At 46.0% G+C, this 19855-nt stretch overlaps 1 protein-coding gene across 1 annotated transcript in view; it reads right to left on the bottom strand.

Moving 5' to 3' along the window:
* Positions 1 to 14609: 14609 nt before the first annotated feature.
* The window catches only part of ABCD2 (ATP binding cassette subfamily D member 2), a 48883-nt gene continuing 43637 nt past the window's right edge, over positions 14610 to 19855 (bottom strand). Inside the window, exon 10 of the mRNA XM_066989848.1 lies at positions 14610 to 19072. Within this exon, the coding sequence (XP_066845949.1) occupies positions 18862 to 19072 (211 nt within the window). The 3' untranslated portion in view covers positions 14610 to 18861. The remainder of the gene's footprint in view (positions 19073 to 19855) is intronic.

Genomic DNA, 19855 nt, shown 5'->3' with positions numbered 1-19855 from the left:
TCATGAGGCTGCTAATAAAAACGCTGACAGATTTGTACATTGAAAATACGAGGCTGTTTATAGAAAAAACAGCAGGAATGAGGAAGAACTGCAATGGCTGATAGATGGGTGCAAGGGAGAAGACTTAAAATATCTCTTGGTATATATATAGGTATACTTGGCTAAATAACAGCACAGAGTATTCCAACTAAAGAACACAAATATTTGGAGGGAATGAACCAAGGACGGATTACGGTGGAACACAGACCTTGACTGAGAAGAATGGAAAAATAAAAAGAAAATATAGGATATCTTTATGGAAGTAAGAAATCCCTCACCTTCGGGGCACTGCAAACAGCCCTGGGAAAAAAGGACCTGAAGCACTGCCAGTGAGCACTCACAAAAATGGACTCTGTGACCTGATGTATGTCTCCGGGCTTACAGAAGATGACTAATCAACACAGGAAAGCATTCTGTTTCACTTTACATTTTTGCTTACGAGTTTTCTGCTCTTTAAGTCAAGTCCCACTGTAGAAAATAGGACGCAATGTCATTAAAAAAAAATAAAAAAAAAGAAAAAAAAATAAAAAAAGAAAGAAAAAGGCAAGCCCATTCCTCTCACAGCAGCCATTGAATATTAATTTCTTAGAGAAAAGAGCACCACCTAGTGCTACTTGCTGTTTGATGCTGAAGTGTCTCCGCATGCTCTGCCTAACTGCATGGCCTGATTTTAGTGTTTTCCCACAGTTTGCCCAGCCACGTTTGTCCAAGCCTTAGCAGCAAGGAGCATCCCAGCTCAGGATGAGAGTAGCTGGTTCATCCAGAGCTTGACATCTCTCAGCTGTGTATGCTGAATAAGGCAGCGCCTTGGGCACCTGGATACCATAATTATGGTTATTTGTCTGATTCATTCAGGCCAGATTCTACTACCCTTACTCACCCAGTGGAGATCTGTGCCTTACTGATAAGCCTCACTGCTTTCACTGGCATGAAAAACATTAATCAACACTCACAAGACTTAAGGCCGAAGAAAGCAGAAGCCAAACTCTTGCACTTCAAAAAATAGGTGGTATTCTTTGCATTTACCTTCTGAGTCTATACTCAGATCAAACTTTCAAGCTTCTTTTTACAAAGGTGAAAGCTCTGACCATTTTTTTATTATTATTATTAAAATCTCCAGGAGGGATGTCTTCAAAGAAAACGTTGCTTTCCATGAGAATTGCCTTCACTATCATGAAGATAGATGATATGTAACTTAATTATTTTTTCGGTATTAATTGTTTAAATCCACTATTGCTGGCTTTGTTTTGTTCTTTTGGTTATTAATCAGCACAATGTTTGTTCTCGTATTTTTAACCTTGAAAACCTTCCATTTTGTCTCACAGCTCCAGCTTTTCTGTCACAATGTAATTAAAATTTCAGAAGAAGGGAAGAAACAGGTAAATCAACTCAGAATGATTCCGCATCAGCTATCGTTATTCATTATTTAAATAGCTCCAGACTTGAAGATACATGTAGCATTGGTTATGTGGGCTGATTTACATAAAGATGTCTATAGTAAAATGTCATTTAAAAGTCTTATTCCATTTACATTTGTGAGTTTCCTAAGTGATCTTCAGGAGCCATGCTACCATGGCTGGATTCAGATTATCTAACAACGGAATTATTTCTTCTCCTTTTTAAAGTATTCAACATTGCACCATTCATTTCAGCTGAAAGATGGTGAAACAACTATTCACATTTCTTCTACATCCTTTGATTTGCAAAATACAGTTTGTCCAGAGAGATTTTAATTTCTGTTTTATAATCCTTCTCATTTTTACCCTACCAGGCAGTCTTTGCAAAGCATATTCTTCACCTGAAAATAAATGATCCAGATTGCCTGCAGTATTTCTGCCATGTTGTACCCCCAGATACCGCTTATGGTCATTTCTTACTTGGAACGGGATTTTTCTTTCAAAAATTTCAGGTTGCTTGTTTGGGACGTTTTTCTTTATGTGAAAAGGAAGTTCCTCTTCACATTTTATTTTTAATTTTAATGAATGGAACCTTGATTTATTCTTACATATTTATGCCCTTCCTAAGAAGTGACAGCAGAATTTGCCTGTGTCAGTACGTGTATTTGGATATATACACAGGCTGTTGAATAAGGGTGGTACAAAGCATGGGTAATTATGAAATAATGATGATCTGTGGCCAGATCATGCTCAGCTCCTGCTTTCTGCATGGGACATCAAGGTGCGGGTTGCAAAAAAAAAAACTGATTCAGGACGTCTGTAACCATGCTGGTTCCCCATCCTACTGGGCAGGTCTCAGGCACTTTGTGGTGAAGGAGGAAAAATCCTGTACAGCTTCTGCCCTCGGTGTGCCCCAAACACACTGACTGCTCTGGCTGTGGCGGCACTGATGCCTGCGGGTCACTGGTGGGTGTCTCCGGGGCTTGGTAAGGGGTACGATGTCAACGTGATGTCACGCTACGAAATAAATTGGAAAAGGCTGGCTTTCATTTTGCCTCTTTCCTGTAGTAACGACCGTGGGGAAATTGGGAGTGTCTGCAGGGAGCGTTATCTCATTGCACGTGGGTTTGATTCTGTTACGGCACTAAGCAATAGATTTAACATCTATTCATAGCTGCACCAGTGACAGTGTAATTAGCTAATTAGTAGGGACTAATTGTTAAAAACACTGCATTGCAGCTACACCAAATTAAATAGCCTGTATACTTCTATTTGGGAGAGTTATGAGTTCATGCTTTCTCTCCTTAGGAATCAAACAAACTCCCACGAAATAAAACCCAAACCAGCAATTCAAAGCAAATTTACACTCCACTATGACTAAACCAGGGGCAATAAGAGACTGGCAGCTGCATAAAGGTCAGTTTTATGGCCTCCTGCAGGAAGGAGAGCGTGTAGCCAGAAGCAGATGAGATCCCTGCAGGCACCGAGGGCTTGCTGCGCCGCCCTCCAGCCTGGCAGCAGGGCTTTTGGTCCAAAAGGAAGCCAAAGGCACCGACCCTGCCCTTCAAACCCAATGGGCCTGGGCTGCCTTTACAGCAGCACCAGGAGGGAGCGAGCCCTGCTCAGCTCTGCCTGGTGGCTGGTCCGGCCACGTGTAAAACCAGAGGCACTGCCAGGGTCTGGAGAAGCAGACTCCCACCTCTTGTAATAATACGGCTGTGTTAATGCAGTTTGAGAGGGCTGGGTTCCCTGGGAGACCTTCCTTTTCCCACACCCTGACACCGTGCCCACTCTCGGGAAGGTTCAGCAAGGGTGAGGCCAGCTGTAGGCAAGGAGCAGGAGTCCGGCTGTGGTAGCTGCTGCAGGAGGAAACGAGTGACAACCGTTTAAAACTGTCACAGACCAAAGGTGTTTTTCTTTCCTTTCCTTTCCTTTTTTTTTTTTTTTTTTTTCCCCAGACTGTCTATCTGTCTCTAGCCCTGGTTTTGTTCTGTGTTTCCAGCTAGCATATAATTACCATGAATTATACAGCAGAACAGGGTGTGTACAACCGCACCTTGAACAAGCTGGTTCCCATTGGCTTGAGCAATGGCTGGAGAAGGGCACTTTCCCAAGCGCAGCTTCAAACACGCAGTCTGGGAGGCCTGTGCAGAAAACTGGCTTGTTTTAAAACTTCACCAGGTGCTATATTGTACCTCTGGTGCCATTGCTAGCGCACCCTGTAGCTCTTTAATTAACTAACCATTGTGTCCCTCTTTGTAGCAGACGCAGAAACATGAAAGCTCACACATTAGAACAGTATTAAAGTGATACAGATACTTGCTGTCAATCTTTTTTAACAAATGTCTGATGAATCCTTCTTTTCATGATTGGGCAGGGAAAAGTACCCATCTTGCAGACGTTGAGCCATTTCTGTATTTTGGTTTAGGCTTCAGACTATCCTGTTGCAGAAGCCTTTCATTCATTCTTCAGGAAGGCATCCTAGAGGTTCAACATGCAAGGTGATTTTAAAATGCTGCTGCTTTCAGACACTAAAGTAAATATCAAATCTTTGGCTGGCTGAAATGTTCCGCATCAGAGCACACTGGTAGAGAGCTGCTGAGCCCACCTGCCTGGAAATCAGTGCTGTTGCTCAAGCCAAAATATAGCAAAACTTACATTACCACTGGATAGTAATAAATAATATTTTTTACATTACTATTGTTTTTTACTATTCATTATTTACTATTATTATATTACTATTAATACATTACTATTATTATATTACTATTATTGCTATTACATTATTACATTACTATTATTTTTACCATTTATTATTTACTATTATACTATTATTAGTATATTACTATTATATTTATTATATTACTGTTATATACAGAAATGAAGTACGTAGGGAATATATGTTGACATTTAGTCTTCCGATTTATTTCTGAATAGACCTACTTGGTCTAATTTTCCAGGTAGGATAACACAACAGAGATGTAGAAATTTGTCTGAGAACCTCTTACTATTTGTGCTTCTTGCTGACAAAGCAAACTGCAGGGTATCAAACCAGCTATCTAAGTAGATGTTTGCTTGGGTGGTAGTTGGGGGCAGGACATGAAGAAGCCCTGGGGCTCCACAGAGAATATTTCTACATTGATTTCAATTCCAATATCTTTCACTGCTGGAGTTAAGGTTTCCAGATTGAAGGCCGTAAATTAGTGCTTAAGCTCTGAATTAATCTATATATCTGGAAAAACCGTGACCGCATTTTTCTGCTTGATGAACCAAGGGACAAAGTCCTGCCTCACCATGCTGAAGGGTACGATGGACACAGAGGCCTAGAAGTATATCCCTGAGGCAAGATATCCCTCAAACCAAAATCCCCAGTAAAATTCAGAAGAAAATGAGGTCTTTCTACATCCTTGTGCGCAGTACTTCTGATGGGCTGGGCAAGCAGCTGAGTGGTGCTAGCGGCCTGTACTTTGCAGTGCAAAGTAATAACTAACGATGATAAATAAACCGTACACATGCCAAGGTCCAATGTAGATAGTGAACAGCTGCCATTACAGGAAACTTCCCCTATGGGGAAATTTTGATGTAATTGTCCACTGTGGGTGTCTGTCAGACACCGGCCAGACCCAGTGCAGCACCTCATGCACCCAGCAAACCCTTCCGAGAGCCACAAAAACCTTGCTCTGAGGTTGGGTGAAAACAGAGGAATTGAGGTAATACTGCCTTTCACTTAGAGGGCTGTTCCTGCCTTGTCTTGGCCAAGGAGGCCATTTCATCAGAATGACAGCGTTTGCCATGACAGCCTTTGTACAGCCTTTTCTGTCTAACCTCTAAGCAACAAAATTTTTTTGTTGCCTCTAGGCAACAAAAATAGTCAAAGAATTGTGCCTATGGCACGTAGACCCAGGTACACCCCAATACACCTCAATATTATTCACCACTACCTAGCTCACCATTCAGTCCCCAGCATAACCACATGTATCTTTCCAGGATGCTCCACTACATGGTCTGGCCTTCCTGTATATTTTCTAACTGAACTACTACTTACAGCCTTTCTTTTAACCCATGGATCGTGTTCTTTCAAATGAATCTGAACTTTAATCTGTGTTACTATCTTCGGCCACATGCTGAACTATCTTCTGTTGTCCAACATGCTTTATAAATTAATTTTTGGGTACCAAAAATGATTTATGTACTATGCTGCAACCCCCTTTTTAGTTGCTAAGAAAATCTTGTGAAATCTCTTCTGGGGGGACTGAAATTTTCCAGTTGGCTCAGTTCAAAGATACACACATAAAAGAAAATACATATATACATATCTAATCTTTTTTTTCTTTTTCTCATTGCTGTTATATGATATAGACAGAGATAAAAGAAATTCTTTTCTCATTTTACGAAACATCAGTGTTGCCATTGTTGTAATGTTATTAGGAAAGGCAGAGATTTGATGTTCTGCTCTGAATTATGCAGAAGTAAAACCATTCAGCATTTTTTGAAAAGAAAGTAACCCACACTCATACTCACAAAGAAAACGGGAAAATTTAGATTAGCCATATCCCCAAGGCTCAGAAATCAAAAATACAAAGATAACAATACCCGATATTTGTTGTTTTGCACAAATATCACTATATTCAAGCAGTGATTTTTGAGGTGGGGTGTTAGCAAATCTGAAATCTTGCCACATTCCTCTTCACCTGAGTATCTGAACACTGTCATTGGAAACAGATGATGTAAGTTGTCCTCAGCAAGTAGCACCTCGTTTTGAAGCAAGAAGAAACAGGTTTTGGCTCACCAGGGGAATGGCATTGAAATACCTCTGTGTAAGGACACCCAGGAAAATATTTCATCACATCCCATAAGTCTCACAGCCAGCTGGCTGTGGCATGTGTGACAGCGCGGCTCTGAAAGACACGTTTTCAGCATTTATTGACGCGGTACACACAGCATGTCTCAACAGTCACACCAAGGGCTCATTTATCCCCTTCACTGTCCCATTTCTGACTGTTCCTCCTGGATGCACGGGGGGCAGACTACGCCAAAAGGATACAGGCACCAAAAAAACTTTAACTGTGTATTTCCCAGGCTGCAGTTTAGGAACTTTCCCGTCTTGCCATCGTGTTCAGGACACACGTTTCATAGACACTGAGGACATTGCTAAAGTTTTACACGTGTAACTCATTGCTGGCAATGCTGAGCGGTGCTGCGTCCTCATGAGGCACAACAATAGCTCTCAAAAGTCTTTATTATGGTGGAAATAAAGAGTAATTTCACATCAGCGCAAGCTAGTTGGCAGTCCACCAGCCTTTACACACCTCTTTGTGTCTCACCCACACAGCAGCCAGTTAGTTTGGCTGCTCTCCTGCTCTGGGGACAGAGCCTCCTCCCCAGGCAAAGAGGAGCTGCGGGTGGCTCTTGCAGTCAGTCCCCATGCCCCACGCACTCATCGTGCTCATGACTGGTTGCCCACAGAGGCTGTGGGGTCTCCTCCTTGGAGACCTTCAGAAGCCGCCTGGACGTGGTCCTGGGCAGCCTGCTCTGGGTGTCCCTGCTTGGGCAGGGGCTGGAGCAGCCGGCCTCCTGAGGGCCCTGCCAGCATCAGCTGCTCTGTGATTCTGTGATTCTGGGGTTTGAGGATTTTGGCATTCTGGGATTCTGGGATTCTGTGCCTGAAGCCAGGTGGTCGGCCTGGAACAAGGCCTTGTCTTCTCGCACGGTGTGAGGGTGCTGGGAGCACGGCCATGGCACATCAGAACGGCATTCCCATGGTCAGAGCTGGATGTGGTTCCTGGAGGTTTTTTGTGTCCCATAGGGACCGGGGGTTTAAAGATGCTCTACAAATGGGTTCAAAAAGAAGCATTTGAACCATCTTTGGCCCAAGCAATGCTGATGAGCACTCCGTGGTCTTGAACCCAGCCATGTTCTAACAACTCTCAAGAGGCGTGCAGGCTCCCTGTGGGCTGGAAGCGTGGTCTCCCTGCAGCTGGAGGAGTGGTTTTCCACCTCACCCTCGCGGCTGGTTAGGGAGTGGGTCCCTGGCTCACAGTCTCACCTCTGCGAGCTGGGGAGCGGCTCCTTAATCTCTTTCTTGGTTGACTTCATGGCAGCCCTTGCGCAAGCCCCGGAAATACTGCCAGGCATCTCTGTTATGTGAACACCCTCGGAGCTCTTCTGTGCTCAGCTTGAAGCAAACTTCAAAGATGCACTGCTTCTGGCCTTCAAAAGCAAGCTGCTGCTGCCCCCAGAGGGGAAGCATTCCCTGGCTTCCCTTCTTTGCTTTTCCCTTTCCTCTGCTTTGCTTTCTCTTCTTGCCTCTGCTCCGCTTGCAGCCTCTGCTCCCTCAGCCTCACCTCACCAGCACGGAACCAGGACTCACGTATTCCTCCTTTCCCAGCTGTTTCCACCACGGCAGGGGACTCTAGCAGAGAGGCAGGGTGCATTGGCAGGGTGTCCTCGCCCAGGAGCCCTGCAGAAGGACACCTAGCTGCTGCTGCTGGCCTCTGCCCTGATCCTTCGCTGGGCTGAAAGGGTGGAGGGCTGAGCTGTTCTCTCAGCAAAGCCAATCCTCACCCCTCTTTAATCACAAATCTCGTAACAGTTGGATCTTTTTCCTGGAATTCTAGCTCTGTGGAAGTAAGTAAAGAGGAGAAAGACACTGATTGATTGATTAGTTAATATATATATTTCTAGGTTCACATCCAGACTGTAAAGCCTGAAAATACGAACCACAGGCAGAGCCACATGGAGTGTGGTGAGGTGGGCACACATTGCCATCGCTGTGTGCCAGCCCCTTGTCCCGGGCACCTTCCCCAGCACCTCTCCTCTCCAGAAAGCCAGCCTGCATGTAAGTGAGAGTGCTCAAAACTCAGTCGATAAAAAGAAGCACAAACTGCTGTTAACCAGGTGAAAAAAAAAATAAGATTTTCCATAATACCTGACCCCCTTATTTCACCATGGAGGGATAGGGCTGGGAGCATAGTGAGCCTTTTCCTTCTAATTCTGGCTGTCATCTTCAAATCTGTCAGTCTGCGGACAGACGGGCAGCGTCGGTGATCCCTGCAGTGGAAACCTGTCTGCAGGTGAGCTCTGACAGCCCCAGATCTGTGTTCTCTGGGAGTCTTTCTGGGCTAACCTCTTCAAAGTGCAGCAGGGAAACACCATCTGCCTGCTGGATCAGAGGAAGAGTGAACGAGATTTAATTAAGATGATTTTGCCCTCCAGTCAGGTTGTTTAAAAATTAATTTCAGCTCTCCTTCCCCTTCAATTAAGCTCGTAAGCTAGAGGGACCAGTGCACCCTGGACTATCGATTCTGCCTCTCCGATTGCAGTGACCTAAATTTGGGGGTGCTCCATCCGTGAGTGGGTGCCCGGGGTTGTCGCTGTCCTTGGATTAGCTGCTGGCTTGGATTAGAGGCAGAGTTCGACACAAATCCTTTAATTTCTTTTAAATGCATCATGATTCATTATCTCCGGCAGGATCCTTTATCAGGTGCATGAAGAAAGCTTTGTGAGAGGCAAGCCGAGGTTGGCTGATCAAAGCTATGCCCTAGGCAACGTGAGAGTGCTTCCCTGCCTGCTACATCTGGTTTCTGCAAAGGTAGACAGCTTCGGTTTCAGTGCTGGGATCGACGAGAAGGAAACTGAGATGTGTTTCATTTTTTTCCCCAATATTTTTTCCCCCTCAGCTTATCAGTCACGTCAGTCCTACACAACAAAGAATAACGAAAGGCCAAAATCAATTTGGCTTTCATCCACACCTGTGAAGCTTACGTCATCTTCACTGAAGGCTCCATTAGTGTGGCAGACAAGTTTTTGGCTAGTAGAACATCAGCCTGGCGGAGATAAAACCATGAAACTCTTGAGAAATGCCCTGGTTCCTGAGCCCTACCCATAGCTGTGCCGGTCGGGACGCAGATCTGCTCCCATTAAGTAATGCAGCACGCAAACAACAGGGAAAATAATTTGGGAAGGAATTTAGGATCTGTGAGTACTTTCGACTTCAGCTCTCACCGATTATATATGCCATGGTGCATCGCATATTCAGCCACTCCCACAAGTTGCCGAGCAACTTAAAATTATATTCATACAAAACAAACCCCTACGTGCCTTCGTTAGGTTGAGGGCCATGCATGGAGCTGTCATGTTATGTGTCGTGCCTGAAAGTAATGGCAATTTTAGTCCAGTGACACCAAAAGGAGTTGCATACGTCGTCATCAGAACACACTACCTCACTTCACAGGGGATGCTTGCCAATAAAATTACTCTGGTTATCCACTGGCTCCAGTCTTTGGCTGAGGAGCAAACCTTTGCAGCGCGATGTGATACGAGCCTGCAAGCTCAGCAGTAACATGGGCTCTTGCAAGTCCCTCTCTAATAATCTAATCAGCATCATTAAGGAAACCCTTTAAGAACGGAGATGCACGGTAACACTGAGCTTTGTGGACCAAACACTTGGTTTGTTTGGTTCCCCTGACAAGCCCAGCACTTCTCCAGGAAGGAATTTGGCTCCACCGCTCATCGTGGTGTTCACACCATTTCCTTCACGCCAGCAGCCCAGTGGGCTGGAGTTTTAGCAGCATTTTTCAAAGAGGGTTCCTGAGGCTTAGCGTTACCCATGAAACAGTAAATCAGAGCCCGTAAGACTGCACAAGTTTCTGTAGAGCTGTGCCTTGCCCCCACCCAAGCACACCGTGGATGAGGACTCAACTTCAAGCACAACACAAATCGTTTCTGCACACACCTCATTCTTTAGGAGAACGTGCGACCGTGCCTCTTCTGCCTCCACCCACAAGAACTCCAAAAACCTTGAAAAGATCAGAGCAGTCAGCTGGGATTAGAGCAGAAAACAGATTGTGGCCAGTTTAAGACATGTTGGGGCAGGCAGATGCAGAGGTCTTCTGCCCATGCTCCAGGCTGGCACAGCAGGAGCCAGCTCTGCTCTGGAGGCAGCCCAGCACCACGGTTGGAGCAGCCCAGCACCATGCTCGGCCCAACATTTCATGCAGTAGGTCCTGCATGAAAAATCATCTCTTTGGGGTGGGCTAAACGTGCATGCATGTGTGGGGCCAGCTGGGCGCCAGGGCAGGACGGCTTGAGTCTGTCTGTGCTTGCCCACTACAAGGTCACCCTCCTCTACTCCAAAATCTGGAAATCTGTGTGGAGGAGTGAGGAGGACAGCTCTTCTGTGGGGCTGCCGAGTCCGTGGGACTCATGGTTGGATGATTGCTGGAAAGGTGTGGGCAGGAGAAGAGCTGGAGATGCTCGGTCCTTTGTAGGTCCTGTTCTTCAGCCCGTTCCTCCCAAACTCCCCTGGAGTTCACCAGAGCTCGGTGTGCTGCCCGAACCATCCCTGAAGGCGCGGGTGGCTGCTCCCCTTCCTGTAATTACTGGTAGGCCAGGAGGGGCTGTTTTGGCACTGCATGACACGAGCCACAGTTGCCACCGAGCAGGGCCCTGCTCCAGACAGGCCCTTTCTGCTGTACCCCAGTCCCCATCTGACGCAAAACCTGCCCCGGCTTCGTCCTGGCCCAAATTTGCTAGCTGCAGCTTCCAGCTTCTGAGCCTCGTTTACGCCTTTTGCAGCGGTGTAAGGCTCTGAATTGGCAAAGTAAACACACGTCTTCAGACATGGTGCTAACAAAAACCACGCGCTTTGAACACGGCCTTGCACTTCACGGCAGACTGAGCAGGCCTTTGTGAGGCGCCCCCGAAGTGTGGCCTAGGCAGGAGCACGCCCGGCCCACCCGACCGGGTTTGTCTGCGACGTGCCCCGGGGAACTCCAGCCTTAATTGGGAACTTCGATAGGCAGACCAGGAGTTGAAGCCGAGAGCAAGAAGATTAATTTGTATGCAATAAGCCTGGGTTGGAGGAGGAGGCCGTGCTGGTGCTGATTTCACAGGCGCGGGCGCTTCGGCGGTGTCCCCTCAGCACCACAACTGTCTCCTCTGTACCCCAGAGCCACCGCACAGCCACCAAACGAGACCAGGGTGGTTCAAGGGAACATTTAGCGGGCTCTTTTTTGAGGAGGAGGCATTTTGGAGTCTCCCCCTCTGGAGATATTCAAGGCCCCTCTGGACGCCTACCTGGGCAGCCTGCTCTAGGGAACCTGCTTTGGCAGGGGGGTTGGACCCGATGATCACTGGAGGTCCCTTCCAACCCCTACAGTTCTCTGATTCTGCGATCCTGTGATTTCTGAATACCTTTAAAATTGACAATGCCACTAGGTGTTTTTTTTAATTAAAACCTGTCTCAGACAGAAGCACTTTTTAGCCAATGACTCGAAGGAGGAATTTAACTTTCCTTCAGAAGTCCCTGGAAGTGAGCCTGTACAAAGGAAACACAGCCGTTCTCCCAGGAAGGCAAACCTCGCCTCGGCTTTCATCTCTTCATGAAATGCATTAATAACTTTTTTTTTTTTTTTCCCACCCATAATAACATGTGTCAAATGTCTAATAAACAGAGCCCTTATCCTCTGATGCTCAGTAATCAGCCGTATGGCACATACACAAGTGAAGATTAGAGGTGAGGCCGGGCTCGAGTTCTGCACCATGATTACAGCACTGAAGTAGGCTGGCAAGAGACTGGGACTGCTCCTCCTCGCACGCTCATTTCACTCTAGCAAGGAAAGGGGGATTTTCATAATTTTGCTTCTGTGGCTACCATTTCATCCAAAATATAAAGGGATTTTTGGTTGAAGACCTGTAATTATTTAAGAGCTGCTTATATTTACGCGTTACCTAACAATACTCCGAAGCACATTATGAAAAGCAGTTGCATGCTTTTGATGAGCCCTTGCTAGGATTAGGCGGGGATTGGTTGTGCTTCGTGAGGATGAGCTCCACAACTTTTATAACACCCTGGCATCGCACGCAGAAACTGATACTGGGAAGAGTTTGCTCGGTGCAAGAATGTCTTACTATGAGCAAAAGCAAAAGCCAGGCTTTCTCAATGCTGTTGCATTTGTTGTCTCCTGTGTGGAGGGCACCAGCTCTGGGCTGGCTCGAGACAAGGCAAGAGAAGGCGATAGAAAGTGGGCACGAAGGGTGGGCAGGGAAGGCTCAGCGAAACCTGTGTGATGAAGACTGAGATCTCCAAAACCTCCAGCATGGAAACACAGCAGCTGAGAGAGAGTTCTCTAATAAACCCGATGTATTTACGGCACCGCGTGGCTATAGATGAGGAGAAAAACATTTTAACTGAGATAAAAAGAGAAGATATTGGAGGATTAGTGAATGAGATTTTGTTGTTGTTGTTTCAATGTCAGATAGGTTGGATTTACGTGAAAGTTATAGTGTCACTTACAGTGAAAATAATTTCTGTTTCCAAAGACCCAGATTTTTAGCAAAATCATCATGAATCTGATCTACTTGAAATGTGGCTCTAAAACAGAGCAAATATAAAACTTCATTTCAAAGACATTTCTATCTAACTAAACTTTACTATTTTTACAATTTTTTACAATTTTCATACTAAAATCAAACAACAAATGAGTGTTTTTTTCTCTCTTGATACCTGTGTTATCCTACAAATGCTGTCAGGGCCAGCTTGTCCCTGTATGTTTGATGACAACAGATACGTGGCATCTCCATTTTTTCCAAACCCCTTCTCCTCCAACTTAGGATTATTTAATGAACAGACACCAAGAAAGCTGACCTACCCAAAGTAGGTTTAATTATTCCCTTTGTCCCCTGTAAAAACAGAGAAAATAAGGAAAAAATAAAAAATAAAAAAAAAAAACAACCAACACCCAACCTCCCAGGCAATTAAGCAACATTTTTAGTTTGCAAATGATCTCTCATGTAAGAGTAAACTTCTGAAAGATGTTAAAAAGTCTTATTTTTTTACTGATTTTTTCATGTTGCTGAAGCTGCACAGTCAACATAGAGTTATCCAACAGAGAAAATTCTTCAGGGATTTTTCCCCCACCACCTTCTTTCACTTCGGACTCTTCTTAGTGACAAGTTTAGCGACATGGTGGAGACTTACACTCAAATATGGATCTCAGCACATACACAAGTGAAGAAAAGTCCTGCTGGCTTTTGGACTCCCAGATCTTGCTGTGCTTCAGCATCCTGTGCTCCTGGGAAGGGAGGCTCGGGGATGACTGCATGTCCTCCCCATTCCTGGCCATGCCAGCATTTGCAAACTCCAAGCTAGTCCAGCGCAGTCCTCTTCTCCTTCCCTAATGCCAGGCTCTGCCCTTTCTTGCCTGTTTAACCTGGAGCCTGCAGCTCTGTGCATGGCTTTTTGTGGCTCCGTGTCTTCTCTCCTGGTGATTTTCAACCAGGCCCACAGGTGTCAAAGCACCGTCTGCTCCCTGAGCCTCAGCCTGCACCAGGGCATTGCAGTCCCGGGGGATTTCGCCAAGCTCTTCCCATGGGCTCCGTCGGACTGTTTTATTTCCCAGACCTCCTCCCAGCCTGGTTTCTTGCTGGGGACTCTGCCCGGGGCCTGGCTGGCTCCTCAGCCCCGGATCGGCCACCAGCCACAATCTCTCTCTCTCTCTCCTTTTTAATTACTCTCTTTAAAAACAGAGTCTTCACACACACCAAACTTGCGCTGGGTGGGTGCAGTATTTCTTACACTTCCTGGTGCCCTGTCATAGATGGCCTCATTTACATGGGGTTAAAGACACTAATTTAAAACACACAAAGCAGGTGCCGCAGAATGAGCCCTAATCAGAAGTTAGGCCCCGTGAGGTGTTCTTCTAGATATTCCCCACTGACCAGAAATTTTCAGTTGTACCAAGCCTTTGAACACCTCTACTCAGCCAGCACACGGCGCCAGCCCTCTGCTGGCCTGGCCAGAACATGGGGATGCTCTCCAAGGAACAAAAACCAACACGTTTTCCAAAAAAACATGAAAGCCACGTGTGGCCTCACCTCCTACCGCACTCCAGCCTGTCTCCTCGTGCTGCGATGAGCCCTAGCACAGTCCTACAACCCCCCAAAACCCCAAAATGTGCGTTTCTCATGGCTCACGCCCTGGACTTTGCTCTGTCGGTGCTCTCTGACTTGGCTGGACACAAGCCAGCTCGGTGGGTGGACACAACACCTACCCCTGGCTTCCCAACCCCATCACAGAAACGAGGCACGGGAAGGGGTCCCCAGCGCGCACAGCTCTCGCACGGGTCTCAGCTGCTTTGTGCATGGTTCATAAGGAAAACTGCAAAGGCAAAGTAAATGCAACATGTTTTATTTGAAGTTGGAATAAATTACAACTGGAAAGCATAATTTATTGCTTTATAAATTGTCGGCTCTCAAAAAGGCATTAATATCAAACATAAACAAAACAAAGACACATTCGATTAGCAGTTCAGTTCTCTCAAGCTGTATGAACGACTCAGTAGGGTGATTTCATTCCATATACGACTGAAATCTGATCATAGGCTCATAAACTTGGCTTTGACATGCATTATGATGATTCTGACACACTGAGGGGCCTGTAGATCTGTTTGTTCGATTGCTTTAGGATATCATTTTTATTGCAGTTTTCCCTAAATGTACACCATCGAATACCTAGTCCTTCATTCCTCACTTCAATACAGATCCCACTGGTTTCAAAAAAATCCTTTCAAGATTCTTACGTTTTTCTACTCCTGCAGAAGGAGGGCTTCCAAATCTAAAACACGAAATAGCCTGGTCCCAAAACTAAGCGAAAAACAAACTTTTCCTAGGTTAAAATACTGAAATCCCATGCACAGAAAATGCTTCCTTCCATTTTGAAGACTAGAAAAAAAAATCCCAGCATTATCTGAACGAACTGATGTGGATACTTCATGTTTTTATTGTACGGTTACTCCATGATTGAGACTGGTGTGAGTTTTGCTCAGCACCTTACCCTTCTAGGATGCAGACCCAGCCAAGCCCAGTCTGCCCTGAGTGCTGGGGCATGAGAGGCTGCCCTGGGAGGCTGGAGACACCCAGCACTACACCACATCCCTGCTGAGAATGGGATCTGCCTAGCTCCAGCTGGATGCACCACTTGGAAGGAAAGCCAAGAAGGCGCTTCCTTGGCTCCCCGGGGAGCCACAGCTCCTGGAAGCCACAAAGAGAACTGACACTGATGGATAACTCTCATTGTACCAAGAAAAAGGATACCACCGAGGCATCCTGCCCTGCTCTGGCCCTCTCTGGGAGGACTGCAACAGCCCCGTGCTCCCTCGATCGTGGCTGCAGAAGAGCATCAACCTGAGCCATTCCCCGAGCGGGGAGCGTGCACCTCTGCTCCTGCTTTCCTGGCCATGTCCAAAGGAGCACAAAGTGAGCTGCCCTCCATCACACCAGAGGCAAAACTCTCTAGAAACAGAACCAGAGGCTCCTGTCTCAATCAGCATTTGGAACAAGCCAGACGTTTGCAGAGAAAATCTCCAGGGCAGCTTCTCTTCAAACCATGAAACTAAGAATGAATCACCAGCACAGAAAATCCTTCTAAAACTAGCTTGGTATTACTCAGACAAATCCTATTTAGGGAAGGGTTTTATTTTCCTATCAGCGCTCTCATGTTCTTTTCATTCCTGCAAGAATGCAGAGTGAGATGCTGGGTTATTTTACACCATATTACTGAATGGGGACAGCCAAGAATATCACTGGATCCAAGAAATACATAGCAAACTCAAAGAAAAATACTATTACATTGATTCTAGTGCAATTTCAGTTTCCATTAAAATCTCATCAGTCATGATGTACATTTTATGCAGAACTTCATTAAAAACAAACAACACGACCAACAAAAACTTTCTCCTTCTAAGCAGTTCCCTCAGAAATTTTTTTTTGTTTTTGTTGGGCCAGAACAGATGGCCAGCTTGATCTCTGCAAGGCGATAAAGCAGATTTTGGGGGGCTGTGCTCACCAGTACCAGCTCCCAACCAGCCAAGTGCTGCGGTGCTGAGCTTTGGTGGGAGGCTGGGAGCTGTAACTGGGAGCTATGCTGAACTGGGCCAATCGTTCGGTGCCTCTCAGCGTCTTCCTCATTCAAGGACGGGACAACCCTGGTTAGGCTCCCAGCCACACAGTAAAGTGCATAACAGTCGTTCCCCTTCCTCCACCTCCGCTCCTGCTTCGGGAGAACCTTGTGGAAAAGTGGTTTTGTGGCTGGGTTGTGCTAGCACAAAGGTGTGCTGCAGCTGTGGCAAGGGCAGGCACACGGCGCACACCTGATTCGAGAAACATAACTCAGGAACACACAGGCCTTAAAATCATCAGTCATCTCATTTATGCTCACCCAGAGCAGATTCTTGGCTGACTTCTTCTTTCCTCAGCAGTTACAAATTTGTCTTTGAAGATGAGAAGGAGGAAAGCTAGCCTTCAGGGAGAGGGACAAGCAGAGACACTCGCAGATTAAAACGCACGCACACGTCATCCACCACATCGCTGACCTGTGCTTTGTACTTCGCCTGTACTTTGCAGCACAACAGCTTATTATTTGAACCTTAATTTCTCATCCCTTTCAGAGGTTCCCAGGAGCACTCCTTTCTGTGTCAGTGAGATGTCCTAGGGGACTCTGCAGAGAAAACTAATGAGAGCTGTCACCAGAACAAGTACAGGGTTGCATTCAAGCCACAGACTCCGAAGGAGCAGGGCAGGGACCAGACTTATTCCAGGTTCTGGTGCAAGAGCCATAGGGGAATAGCCAAAGCAGCAAGTCTAGCACACACAGTGAGAAGGAAGAGAGCCTACTCTGAGATGTGAATCCTGCTCTCCTATGAAAAGCTGTCTGTAGCGTTCAGTTCTGAACACAGCTCAGCAAATACCCCAGCACATTTCTCCTCGCTCAGCAGTTGTGCACTACCCTTCCCCAGAGTAAGCAACAATCACCAGAAATCTCCTAAGAAATTGTACTTCTTCTAGGAAAAAAAGGAACCAACAAACTTCAGGAGTGCTGTATCTCTTCTAAGGCTCACTCATTCACCTGCAGCAGATGAAATACCTGCAAAGGCTTTTACCTGCCCTGCCTTTCACTCCTGAGCTGTCTCTGAACAGCTTCCAGCAATGAAGGAGGAGAGGTCAGCTGTACATCTTGCAGCTGCGGTATCCCCATCCCAGCACATGCTGCTGCTAAGGAACCTAATGGACCATGGCAAGCATTTCATCAAGAAAGGCAGCGTGCTTGCAGGCAGGGAGAGCAGACCAGGAGCTCTTACATCCATCCCCGTCTTTATTTCTAGTTCACTGGGTTTGGCCTCAGGCAAGGCACTCAGGCCAACTCTGAGGTATCACGGAGTTTCAGTTTAGAGCCCTTCCGACCGACTGGGGACACCGTTCCTACCGAGCTGCGCAGTAGCTGGCACGACCAGTGAGCGCACCTGGAAGCAGAGCTGTAACTGCTGTGTTCTCTTGCTTGCCCACAGGGAGAGCAGTGCTCACCCACTCTAACAAAACATGGCAGGCGTCAATTAGTGGTTACAAAATGCTCTAACTTTTCACAGCCCTTTGTAAGTGCCGAGCTTTTTAAGTGGCATGCCTGAGAATTCAGTGTATTGTTAGAAACCACCGTTCTCCTCTCCCACAGTCCTCCCCATCACAAAGTGTCTCAGTGCCTACACTCTGATTTTACCAATGGAGGAACTGGGTCAGAGTTCCAGTGGCTGGATCAGGCCCCTGAAGCAGATGAAAGACTTAGTCAAGCTAAACAAAGTCTCCTGATGCCAGGCTCAGTGCTACATTCCCCCCCCAGAGGCTATGAACAGGATACAAATAATTCCCCGAAGGAGCTGATAAATCACCAAGGGCAAAGAGCCTCCGAAGCTGTGCACAACAGCATCAAGTACAGCACCTGTGTATTACATATTCAGCTCTTTCCCTCTTTCTCTTGTTGCAAGGGCAGTAGGTTGCTTAGGCAATCACCTTCTGGTCAGCCTATTACGTTATTTCCTATGGAAACGCAGCTAAAGGTGTGTATGCGACTCAGTAGTAGAACAGGAGTTTTGTTTTACGTGGGCTGAAAGAATGTTTCTTATACCCAAGTGAGATTTTTGCACGCATCCGCATACTCACCCAGATGCTGCCTCTGCCGTGCTCCATGCCTGAGTTTGATGCCAGGTTCGCTCTGCGTAGCAGGCATATCATACGCACACAGTGACCTGGTACAAGAGCACATTCCGCAGGCCAAGTCTCAGGCCAAAACTCACCTACAAAACCTAAGAGTGTTGGTAGCTCTTTGCAGTGAATTGAGCTTTCACTAGGAATTAACATAAGCTGCAAGGACTAATCTCATACTCTGTGCACTTGCTTATTTTCTTTTCACAGTTCAACCGCGTTCTTCCTTAATACTAAAATGCTGAAGTCCTACATAGCATTCAGAGCATTATTTTTTGCTGGCTGTGTTTCTCTATGCTCTAAGCCTCTAGCACAATGCATGCAAAGGATAATGTCTGAACCTGTAATGCTTTTAACTAAAAAAATACTTTTAAAAACATAAAACATAAATTATTTATTCCTCTTTGTCCATTTTTTTAAGCACTGAGTCTTCTCCCAGCATTTTACACAGTTCATTCAGTCTCTGCTGCATTTTGGGAATTCCTGCAAGCTGGGACTCCAGTCTCTGTTTTTCCTCACTCAGTGACAGACGGACGGCCGTGTTCAGCTGTTCGAAGCGCCAGCCCCCTTGTCCATCGAACTGCAGCAAGTGACTGTGGTACTTCCTGCGTCAGAAATCAAAACGTTAGTAATGGCTCGTTTTTGCACGCAGTTGGGGTGTCTGTGTCTGTTTTCAGTGGCATCTCTCAGGAAGATGAGTGTTGTCCAGTTCTGGATCACTGGTAAGACTTTCACAAGCTTTTCGGTGACCCATAAACCCAGGATGCTCTGCTATAAGGGGCTTGGGTATTTCAAAGCCTGTCCCCAGGACTTCCCTAGGCCTTCATCTCTAGTGACATTACAGATATCTGATCATAACCCCTGATCAACACTCCTCCCAGTTCCAGTCCGTTGCACATACGAATAATACCTTCTCTTCAGAGTAAGGAAAGGGAATGTGTGCCCCAGTTCATTTTATTTACTTAACTTTCCAAGAGACGTTATGCTGCTTTAGGGGAAAATACATTCAGGCACGATGCACCTGATGCTACTGATAAAAGTAGCTTGTTCAAATTATACCTCAGTTTGTTCCCCTGCACTTTATAAGGCTGGATAAATAAACCTCCAGTCCTAAAACACTGCAAGGAGACAAAATAAAAAAAAGTCTTTGTAAGAGCCACAAATCTTTTGAGTATCAGGGTGTGTGCACTGAAAATATTCAAAGGTGTACGTGTGTGTGGAGTTTGCCAGGACCTGACAGGACATTTATCAGGAGGTGCAAGAGAGTTCCCTCAGAGCTGCTGTTATGACTGTGTAATTTATCACTATAAATTACAGAAGATGAAACACGTCATAAAACAGTGATTATAAATTCCATCCGGGGAATGTGACAGTTTAATAAACTCAAT

The sequence above is a fragment of the Anser cygnoides genome, chromosome 1 (genome assembly GCF_040182565.1).
Source record: "Anser cygnoides isolate HZ-2024a breed goose chromosome 1, Taihu_goose_T2T_genome, whole genome shotgun sequence".
Lineage (NCBI taxonomy): Eukaryota > Metazoa > Chordata > Aves > Anseriformes > Anatidae > Anser > Anser cygnoides.
The sequence above is the reverse complement of the archived record's forward strand: the minus strand, read 5'-3'. Positions and strand labels throughout refer to the sequence as shown.